Source organism: Dermacentor andersoni, chromosome 6 (genome assembly GCF_023375885.2).
Source record: "Dermacentor andersoni chromosome 6, qqDerAnde1_hic_scaffold, whole genome shotgun sequence".
NCBI classification, from domain to species: Eukaryota; Metazoa; Arthropoda; class Arachnida; order Ixodida; family Ixodidae; genus Dermacentor; species Dermacentor andersoni.
The window spans coordinates 19,398,837-19,410,165 of NC_092819.1; the positions used below are offsets into that span (position 1 = coordinate 19,398,837).

The 11,329-nt window shown below is 47.1% G+C and overlaps 1 protein-coding gene across 1 annotated transcript; it reads right to left on the reverse strand.

Moving 5' to 3' along the window:
- Positions 1-290: 290 nt before the first annotated feature.
- On the reverse strand, positions 291-10,518 carry LOC126521316 (uncharacterized). The gene is made up of 4 exons (XM_050169979.2): positions 10,472-10,518; positions 4,227-6,601; positions 2,894-2,958; positions 291-2,265 (listed from the first exon to the last, which is right to left on the reverse strand). The coding sequence occupies exons 2-4, from the start codon at positions 6,582-6,584 to the stop codon at positions 2,169-2,171; spliced, it is 2,520 nt and encodes an 839-aa protein (XP_050025936.1). The 5' UTR covers positions 6,585-6,601; positions 10,472-10,518; the 3' UTR covers positions 291-2,168.
- Between the last annotated feature and the right edge of the window lie 811 nt (positions 10,519-11,329).

Sequence of the window (11,329 nt, forward strand, 5' to 3'; positions counted from 1 at the left end):
CTCGCCCTGAATTATTGGGTTTAACGTTCCGGAACTGGGGGACGCCGTAGTGAAGGGCTTCGGATTAATTTGTACCATCTGGGGTTCTTTACAGTGCACCTATAGATATAGTTACACGAAAGTTTTCGTACTTAGCCTCTATCGAAATCGGGCCGCTGTGGCCGGGTATCGAACTCGCCGGGTCACTCACCTTCTGAAGTTGGAGTTGTCGACGCCCAGCAACGTGTGCTGAGAACTATATGGTGACGAAGAGAGATGTAAATTTGTGTGTGGTTAAGTGATTAGACGGATTATGCAATGCAACCGTATATTTATTTCAACTTTCTGAGGTCAAGCATTTGTAGAGAACATATAACAGCAGGCGTACAAAATTGCAGTTGTAAGCGGTCGGCAATGCCATGTGACTCGGACGAGAAACCATTTTTGGTCACTTGTATTTTATGCAGCACCTGCATCTCAATTAAGACTAGCCGCGTATTCTGTATTCTCTTCAGTATGGCGATATGCCTTGTGTGATAAATTTTTGGTAAATTTTTGGTAAAACGCATTCATACATTTATACGCATTTTTATATTCGAGCAAATAATTATAATAATAAAAAATCTATTTCCACGCAGAATTATTTAAAGGTTGACATTATTTTCGCAATAATTTGGCGTTCACTTTAACAGAGACTGTAATGTAGATAAATTTTAGGACATATATTTATATTGCGCTATAAAAGCATTCCACTTTCCAAGGTCATCTTCATTAAAAGTTTGTTGTTACGCAATTGTGCATCGGAATATCCGTTGTCAGAATTTCGTATCCGTAATACCCTTGCTCGAGTTAATTGACGGTTGCATCGTCATCCGCCTACGTCAAGCCACCGCCCCAGGGGCTTGACGTGCGGTTTTACAAAACGATGTACGTATGCTGGGCCTGAAATCTTAGCGGCGGACATGTTGACCCACAATCGCGTATGAAAATTTTTCAAATGGAACGGCCTTGGAAAATGACAGGCCTGAAGTAACCTACGTAAATATATTCTTTAAGATCACTAATTAAAGAGCTGATCAGTGATATACTGTTAATAAGATGGTTGGTCCGTTCGTTAAAGCGATTTTTAAAAAATCGGGCTGCATAAGCTAGGCAGCACATCAAAGTTCCTTTTTTGTTTAGAAACGAACAGATATGGTTGAGTATAATAATCACGTTGTGGTCCCTGAACCAGGCATGTTGATAAGGGGCAAGCATCTCAATGCCATCATGCAGTGATATAAAAAGAACCTAGTCAAGCACACCTTGGCCACGTAATTTACTTGGGAAGCCCATGTGGTTTGAGGAAAGTGCAGTCGTCTTGACTATTTTGCATGGGCATTCGGCTTAGGAAAAAGTAGCGGGACTGTTTGGGCATTAGATCTTTAGTTGTATAGCTTTTGGACACCAAGTAATGCAGATGTTTAGGGGTAAGCGGTTGAATTTGCGTATGAACAATTACATGTGAGGGCATGGAGGAACGCCCTTCCTCCACGTGAAAGGGTGATCCTCACACATGGCGATATGGTGGCGGGGGGGGGGGGGGGGAAGGGGTCATGGAAAAGGGTTGGAAGGGCGCGCATATAAACGTGAAGTAAGCGCCTTCCACGTGCTTATTTTCATATGGTGTTTCTACGTCACTAGGGCATAATATTTCAGGGAGTGGATGGTTATGTATACGTTCTGCGAGTTTAGAGCGCTTCTTGCTAACACGCTAGCCAGCTGCTGTTTTGGCAAGTGCTGTAGCACACATTAACTTTTTTTCGTTCGGTCTGACAGGACCATGGTCCCTCCTAAAATAACTAGGCAATAGCTTATTTTAATATGCGCATTTTGGAGTTACTGTATGGGAGGTATACAGGAACACTACACAGACCACTTAATGGAACAGAGGAGCAACCTGGGGGTTGAACTGACTGCTTGTTCCAGATGGCCGCTGTAGGAGCGCCGCCACAGGTCGCGGAAATTAATAAGCATTCTTTTGTTCATTTTATACGGCATACATCCAAGCTGTACATAGCATTGCCGACCGAATCACTATAAAAGAAATCATCTGTGTTGTAAAGTCTGAAAAAAGCAGGGAGTGCGGCAGGAGGGGTCCCAATGGTTCGGCGAGGAGCGTACTGCGTATGTTTGCTTTCCAGCTGTGATCAGTCCACGAGCTTCCTTTTTGGCGACATGGTCATCAAGGCAACCACGCCAACAGTCAGGACCGTCTCGAGCAGGCTGCCGTCTGACCTGAAATAGCTGGCGCGCGCATGTACAGTGACTCAGGCGATGCGCTGCATGAGGAACCCGTGCCGTCATTTATACCCATTCGTGTTGTCTGACCCTTTGTGCCATGACAGTTGTCCCCAGAGAACGTAGAACCTCGGATCGGAGGCTTTTATTGAGGTAAAAGCTGATCGCTGCATGCGCACACACAGGCAATCGTTAACTAATGCTGCGCGGAAAGGTACTGGCGCGAAGTGATTGCCATTTTCAGGGTAACAGCATTTGTTTCCTTATGCCTAAATTTCTTCATGCAATGACCGAGCCTCCGTGTCGCTTTTACGTGTAAGAACAACAATAAAGAAGAGAGCATCTTTAAGCTATAAGTCCGTTCCCACCGCATCACTGAAGATGTTATTGTTCAGACCCTTCTGACAGCCTACAATGTGTCTTTCGACTAGATTTAAAAGCCATCGTTGCAGAACGTAGCAATGTGCCATCGCTTACCTTGACGCAAGTTCACCCCAATACAGCGTGCTATAAGTCCGTTCCCACCGCATCACTGAAGATGTTATTGTTCAGACCCTTCTGACAGCCTACAATGTGTCTTTCGACTAGATTTAAAAGCCATCGTTGCAGAACGTAGCAATGTGCCATCGCTTACCTTGACGCAAGTTCACCCCAATACAGCGTGCTCTCCTGGTGATTTTCAGGGTAGTTTAGTTCCTCCTGAAACAGAAACAAAATTTCTTATATCTTATATAACCTTATATCTCTGCCCGTTTCAATATTATTGTATTATTATAGCTAGGGGTGTGCGAATAACAGTGATTTTTGAGATCGAATCGAACACGAATCGAATTTTGCCAGAAGCAAATCGAATATCGAATACTTTTCGAATAGCCTTTTGAATAATGAATAGTCGTTATCACAACTGATTAAGAACGATGCCCACATTCCATTATTCTTAAAGTTAGCACGTTTCTTTCATTACATAGTGCGTTATGAAGGGTTGTTTATTAAAAGCACAAATTGAGCATTAGGACCAATCAAGTAGTTTCTTCAGAGGGTGCGGATGGTCGCTGCACAGCCCGTAAAGCATGGCCACCTAAGTGACGTAGCCTGCTGCACTACGCAAGCTCTCATGTTTTATGTATATACTACGTATGCCCGCGGGAGTAACAATTTACCACGCTTTTGCTTCAATTGCATATTTATTTGGGCGCAGTTGACGTTTAAAATACTCGAAAAGTATTCGAAAAATATTTGCATTTACGAATAGTGTCTATTAGATTCGAAGACCGAATCGAATAGGACACTACTCGATTCGTTATTCTAAAGTTTCGAATATTCACACATCCCTAATTACAGCTGAAAAGAATACATTTATACCGTCTTTTATAACAGATTGAAAAAATAAACGTATGAATATATTATTCACCCTGTTCCGGTGAAAACTTAAAAAAGCGGACATTACTTGCACGACAATCGCAATGTTCAGGTTATTAATTAAAAAGATTCATTAATATTAATTATTCACTTTAGGATACATGTGCAAACATTTAGAAATTGAAGCCGACCTATGGTTTTAGACCACTTGTTTTGACACGTCCCTTGTACCCGAACTTGCTAGTATAGCTCTTTGATATTGTTTTGTTTTTAACACATCCAAAGTCTGAATATTTTTCTGGAGTCTGACGTCCTAAATTTACAGCTTGGCTATGAGGCGCCAAGATTAATTTCGTCTACCTAGGATTCAATGTGTAGCTGGCATTACGCCCCTATCGGAATGATCACGAAAACCGAATCCGCGATTCTAGGCTGCACTCAGTAACAGGAAGACGCTGATTTATCGGACTAGATGGTATCCAATCTAATGCTTACAGCACACACGCACGTTTCAGTTTTTTCAATAACCGAGTTCCGTAGGTTCATAATTTTACTAGGCTAGCTTAGCCACCTTCTAGCCTAAAAAAAAAATGCGATGGAGAAATTACCTGTACAATAAAGTCTGCCAGACGAACGTTCTGGAACCTTCTTGATGAATGTGGCGCTGTTTTAAGAAGTGTGGTGGGCATGTCACGGCGAACGTTGGATACAGTGTCCTCGATGTGCCCCTTGTCACTTTGCCTTCTTTCGAAAATGTATCGGTCCGTTCTGATGCGAGATGACCGCGCATCTTCTGGGCGCTGACCGCTATTATCCCCTGCTTCCTTGTTGGTCCGTATCGATCTCGTTGTGTCGAACACGGCGTCGTTGCGGTTCGTCTTTAGACGGCTGTGCTCGTCTGTAGACCTTCGCGATGCCTTGTAACCGAAGTCTTCGCGAACCTGTCTAGCATTTTGCATTTTCGCGAAAGCTAACCGGGTTTCACCATTGGTCCGTCTGGTGTCTGCTACAATTCTTTCACGAGAGTCGACAAAGCGCATTTGCTCGTCGCTGCTGTCGTGGCGAAGTTCTCGGTGCCTCACGACATGCTCTACATACTGCAAACGTTGTGCGACACTCTCACGCGCATTTGGCCTGCCTTCTCCAATGATGCTTTTCCCAAGAACAACCTCGTTGCCGCTTCGATTTGTATTCCTTGCCGAAGAGTCCACAGGCGTAGGGATCCGGCGGCCATGTTCAACACTGCGAGACGAAGCAACGTTGTCATTACAGATTTCGCATCTGGCGCGGTAGACTTGGATTGATGTCTCTCTTGTGCTCGTCCGGTCAAACCTTTCGTGATCGACACCCAGCTGTCTGCGCACTGCACTGACGCTTCGTGCACTCTTATGCTGTACTGGGCCCGCGAAGCTTTTGTCCAGAATGTAACTGGTACGTTCGCTGTCGTGTGACCCAAAACTACGGTCGTGCCGTGTTTCCAGCATAATTTCCTTCCCGTTTGAAGGCCGCACCCTTTCGAGAAGAGGTAAATAGTTGTCGTGCCTTTCTCGGCGTTTCTCTTGCATGTTTGGCAGTGCACGTTCGACTAAATAGCGAGCTGGTCTGCGCTCGTCCGTAGCACCAACGGCGTAGCGTTTGCTTACGCGACTACGTCTTACTTCGCGATTTCTGGTGTCGCGAAAAGAAGAACGAAGTTCGCTCGTCCTTGTTTCAGTACGTCCAGTATGTCGCACGTTCCGGGTCACGTCTCCGTCTACTCTATGATTCTGTGTTCGTACGGTCGATATCATTCTAGGCGGCATTACCTCATGTTTTGGAAGCCCAGATAATGCTCTTGACACCCTTTCGTTGTGAGGGCCATCGTCTGTTCTATCACTCTCTGTGCTGGCTTGTAATGGTAGCATGGTGCTGCGTCTCCTCTCAGTCATTCGATGACGCCCTGTAGCTAAGTTTCTGGAAGACAGCGCTTTCGATCGGAAAGAATTTTTTTTCGCTAAGCCGTGCAGATTGTTACGTTGGTCCACGACCAGGCGGCTTTGGTACATGGCGTCATGAATGTGGTGGTTGCGGTTCATTTTGCCGTGTGTTTGGCGTCTTGAGGCTGGACGCACTGCGATAATTCTTGACGCGTAGTTCTTTTCATCTTGCTTATGACGCACCTCACGCCTTGTGTCTAGCTCGCGGCCTTGAGCCCCTGTTTCGGTGAGTCCTGAGGGCCGTTCTACGCTCGGCGCCCGCCGGTCCATTGGCTTCCGATGTCCGATACGCTCCACAGAATTCCTCTGACGAATGACTGACGCGCCAGCGTCGCAGTGGCTCCTGCGACTGGGTGTCAGTCGGCTGTCTGAAAGAACAAGATCGCGATGGGCAGACCTGACCCTTCTCCTCGAATCTCCCTTCACCCACGTTGGTGCCTCCGCAGTGGTTCTCCGCCGCTTGTCGTCCGTCCTGTGCGATACTTTTCCGTTCGTGCTGTGGATTGTCCTATCCCCGATTTCGCGTTCTTGCTTCGGTAAACATAACGTTCTGGAGGCATCTCTGTCGGTGCGGCCTCCACGTACACTTGCGTCATTAAGCCTTTCTCGTCTGCTGATCCTTTCGAGGTCGGACAGAACGTGGCGGATGCTTCGCTCCGCAACTTGAGGCTTTCTCACGTTGTCGCTGCGAAATCGGAGGGAAGTCTCTGCGTTACGTATTGTGGTAGAGTGCATATCTCGTACCATCAGTGGCCCCGTCTCGGCACTGCGCAGGTGAAAGCCCGCAGAACGTTTGTCGGGTTCGTTGACACTTAGTCGAGCGGATGCGTGTCGGCGATCCTGTATGGGTATCTTGGACTCCTCCCTCCTCGCGGCGCCGACCGTGGGACTGAATCCGGTCCAGTGCTGGTCAAGGAGCACCCGGTCGTCCAGGTACGCCTGACAGGGAATGGCGATCGCCACCAGGATGAACCACACCGGCGTCAGCATTCAGAGTGAGAGCCCGTCTGCAATGACCCCATTTGCTTAGATCAATGTCATGTCGTCTGCAATAATGTAGGAAGAACGCAAAAAAGAGGCGCAGGCTAGAAACACAACGAGGGGCAGTGGTCAAGAAAACGTGCAAAGTCTGTGCAATATATATATATATATATATATATATATATATATATATATATATATATATATATATATATATATATATATATATATATATATATATATATATATATATATATATATATACACGCCGACCGAGAGGGACAAGCCTGCGCGCTCTCCCCTCTGTCGGCGCTCTGTATCACGAATGCAGCTTTTTGCGTACAAGACGAGGACAGAGAAGAGGCTAAGACACAGGAGCTACACATCGCTACATTAGCATAGACATGAGATGGGGGTTTTTGGATGAACACTGTAGAAATTGCATGCGTAATCAGGCAAACGCCACAACAACGGTCACGTGTAAACCGGTATATAGTGCTTGCACAATTGTCGGCAGAAGTCGTAATCAGTTAACCCTGGAGACCATCGAAGCGGTATTGATTGACAGGTGCGGTGACACCTGTGTGTCTAAACCGTCTATCGCCCTTTCCAGCAAGGAGCTATACTACTTTGAATTTTCTGCGTGCGGCGCGCAGTGATGTGTCACAGATTTCACAGATTTTGTCACATGTACGTGTGGTCAAAACGGTGTTGCAAGTCTGCGTTCACGTGTCGTAGCCTCTTCTCTGTCCTTGTCTCGTGCGGAAAAAGCTGCATTCATGTTCTACCAGCATGTCCAAACAGTTAGTGAACTCTGTATCGTGCTAGCGTTATGGCTGCGAGTGCTCGCGGGCATCGATTGAATTCTGTTTATGTGCGTCATTGCGCGCGTGATCGACAGCGCACGGTTTTTGCTAGTAGCGCATGTTAAATGCAATTTGTAGTGCTACGAGTCTTTATCTAATATCCTAATAGCTTGCAGTCACTGTCAATGCTTCGCCCTGCAGACGAAACTGCCACTTTTTTTGTGTGTACTTTGGAAATACTAGCTGTGATAAGCAACAATTGATGTGTTTACTTTGCCTGTTTAACGTTGCGTAAATAGTGCTTCTCTGCGAGATGTGTTTACATGTGTATGGAAGCAAACATGCAAGAAGGGAAGCTGGGCGCCGCATGGCGACGTATGTTACTGCAAAGGCGAAATCAGTTAGAAATTTTAAATACCGGGGTTTTACGTGCCAAAGCCACGAAATGCGGCTGCCGTGGCCGGGATTTGACCCCGCGCCCCCAGGCTTATAGCAGCGCAACGCCGTAGTCACTACGCCACCACGGTGGGTGGCGTATATTGGCTGCCCCTTTGAAGATATCCATCTCATTAATACTGTGGGCCGATCCCGAAGGTGGGACAGTCGTAACACAGCGCCTCAAAGCGCTAGCTGTAACGAGGGATCCAAGAACGCGAGAAACTGGCTTGTGACACACGCGCCAGATGTTTAGAAGCACGCGTGCGATCGTGGCCCAGTGTTGAGAGAATCGGGCTGCTGTGCTTGGAAGTTCAGAGGTTCGACTGGGTACGTGTTTCTTTATAGATGCATTATAGGTAGACTTCACACACCTTTGTAGGCATCCAGCATATAAAACTCGAGGTGTGTTGAGCCTAGGCGAGCGCGTAACATTGTGCACGAAATCGCAAGAGATACGAGGTAAAGAAGGTGCAAGGGTGCGCGCAGCTATCGAGACGTCACAATCATAACATTCTAAGTATGATATTGCATACTTAGAGAGCTAGTGGTGCTAAGTTTCTGCCTAGTATTCTGTTTGCACATTTATTCGTAGGTTTTCTGCAATATGAGCCAAGCAGCCGAATGGTGCATGCTGTTAAGACCAGCGTTCACCGCGCTGTGCGTCCCTCACAAGCGACTGATGCGTGCGCTAATGCTAAAAATGTGTGCGAAGCATGCATACACTGGGCCGCAAACACACTTCCTTCGCGTTTGTAGACTATACGAGGCGGTGGTTTTAAATGGCGCCAATGGCAGGGCTACTACATACAGGATTACAGTGAAGGCTGTGGCAGATCAGTTCCGCAAGTTGGAGAAAGCGTAGAAAACTCTCACGGGATTCTCGGAAAGAAAGCTTCGCAGTTAGGGGGGAAAAAATAAAAAATACAGCGGTCGCTCTAGCATGGCATAGCGACCGCGCCCCACAAGGCCGTTCATCCCGAATTCGATCCAGGACGAATTTGTGCTTTTAATGCGAAATCATTTAATGGCTCATGAGGTGGAAAATCCGGCGTTGGCGGCGTGACCGCACGATGGTACAAAAAGGCTACGAAACCCTCAACCTTTGGTGCTAATTAAGGCAAAGTTAATTTAGGCACAGTTAATTAAAATAAAGTTAATTACGATACTCGAACCCATGTCATTTTATGTTAATTAAGGCGAACATAATTAAGGAACAGTGAAATAATGTGCATATAACTGAGACATTCGAATCCACGACCTTTGGTGGGAGTCTAACCCTCGACCTTGGGTGGCAGTCGAGCCCACGACTTTGCGTTGTGGCATAATGTCTAAGCATCTCGCGGTGCTCGCAGTGCTTTCATATGCATCCACGTAGGGATACTAAGTGCTCCTTGAGTTTTTTTTTTCAACTGCGAAGCTTTCTTTCTGATAAGCCCGTGGGCATGGGTTCCATTGTAAATAGCTTGGTGCTACTTTCGATTAAACGCAGTTTTTTCCTGTGATGACAATGAAACAGTAGCATAGCCGGACTTTACTTTGTTTAGGGGGGGGGGGGGGGGGAGGGAGAGGGCACACGTTGGCCGGGGCGGGGGAGGGATGGAGGCTGAGCAGGCCGCATGCTAACACAGAAATTTCGGGGGTGGGGTGGGAAGCACGGTTTCGCTGTTCCACCCATTGGCTACGCCACTGCAATGAAGGGCTGTTTCGCGATGCTTAGATGAAGTCGCATTGACAGCAGTTAATCGCGAAAAAACGCGTTCTCGCGGCTTAACGCACACGTCGTGGCACAACGCGCAAAGTCACAGTAATAAAGTAAGGCTCAAATAAGAAGGAAATCAACAGAAAAATAAAAATGGGATGGAGCGCTTCACAGTACCAAGTCACGAGTGGTAGCTTACTGCTATTTGAAATCATTGCGCTCTAGCGGTACTAACACATGCAGCAGGAACTTGGAGGCTAACAAGGAACTCTAGGAGCGTTGAAGTCCGTCCTTGTTGGTAAGACATATACTTAAGATTGTTTAAGCGCAGTGACAGGCGCAGACAAGCGGGCACACACTATATAGCTAGCGCTTGTGCGCGTCACTTGCTTGTTCCCATCTGTCACTGCCCTTAAACATTCCTAACAAAGAATCTAGAGAGGCTGTAGAGACGGCGCAACGAGCGATGGAACGAAAAATGATGGGCATACTGACGGGGGTAGCGGATAATTTAGTTGAGAGAGTGAGGAAGAAACGAAGTTGGGCAGGCCATGTAATGAGTATGGCGGATAATCGGTGGCCCGTTATAATAACAAAATGGATGCCAAAGAAAAGGTATACGCGCAATCGAGGATGGCAGATAACTAGGTGGCGCGATGAAATTAAGTAATTTGCAGGCATAAGATGGCGTCAGCTGGCGCAAGACAGGCGTAATTGGAGGTCACCGAGAGTGGCTTTTGTTCTGCAGTGGACATAATAGGCTTATGACGATGATGGCGAAGACACAGGTAGTTCTGTGTGTCCGCTTCTGGTCCTCTTGCGCAGACGCAGCCTAAAATGGCGTTCGCACAATGAGCTTTTACGCTTTCGACGATTCTATAGCTTTGAGTAACTTGCCATAATGTTTCGTTAAGAAACGTGATGGTCAAACCAGCCCCAGAGACAGCACTTACAATTCTCCACGAGAAGGTGTCGCCGCAACGGAGAGCGCCGATTGCAACGCTCCAGGCGAGAAGGCGGCCGCTTTTATATCGGTGCTGCGTGCGCGCGGAGCGCGCCGCTGGATTTTAGCCGCAGACTTATCTCTGCTTGCACGCGCGGCTTAGGTAAGCGTTCTATCCGAAAAGCCAAGAACGGTCTAGTGTTGTGGTTCGTGCACTAGGACTTGACCGTGCCAGAAATACTCCGTTGCTTGCGCTGCCAGATACTGGAGGAAGGGATTACGGTCCGGGCCATTGACGTAAGCTTCTAAGAATCTCAGCTATTGACAATGAGAATGGACGATGCGCAGGACAAGTTTCGCCGCAGTGCTACTTTTAGACTTGGCAAACACATTACACGCTGCGGCGACTCTGCAGCAATTCGTGTTTTTTTACTTCACGGCGCTACAGGCGGACACGATGCAGAGAAACGCCTAGTCTCGGCAGCGCAAACCTAGAAGACGTTTACACGAGGTTCGAATTCCCACTTGTTACACCTACAATGCATGCTGTGATAGCCGCCTCCCGACAGAGAGAGAGAGAGACAAAGCAACATCACTGTTTTTATTCACCGCTATGGCTCAATGACTATAAGGCTTTGTACTGCTGAGAACGCGGTGGCGAGTTCGATTCCCGCGACTACGGTGGAATAATTCATAGGGAGGCGGTACGCAAAACTGATCGTGTACCTTGCTTTGAGTGCACGTTAATTCCAAATTGCCGATGTTAAGCCGCACTCCAGCACTACTACTCCGTCTCTAATAGCCCGTGAGTTGCTCAGGAGGTTAAACCTCATAATGTAACGTAACATTTACTTTGTTGACTAGTACG

Excerpts from the sequence above, each read along its gene's own strand:
- LOC126521316 (XM_050169979.2), bottom strand. The coding sequence starts at position 6,584 with ATGCTGACGCCGGTGTGGTTCATCCTGGTGGCGATCGCCATTCCCTGT. Across the intron at positions 2,959-4,226 it reads TGGCAGACTTTATTGTACAG|GAGGAACTAAACTACCCTGA; the intron begins GTAATTTCTCCA and ends TTTCTGTTTCAG. Across the intron at positions 2,266-2,893 it reads TGGGGTGAACTTGCGTCAAG|CTATTTCAGGTCAGACGGCA; the intron begins GTAAGCGATGGC and ends TGCGCGCGCCAG.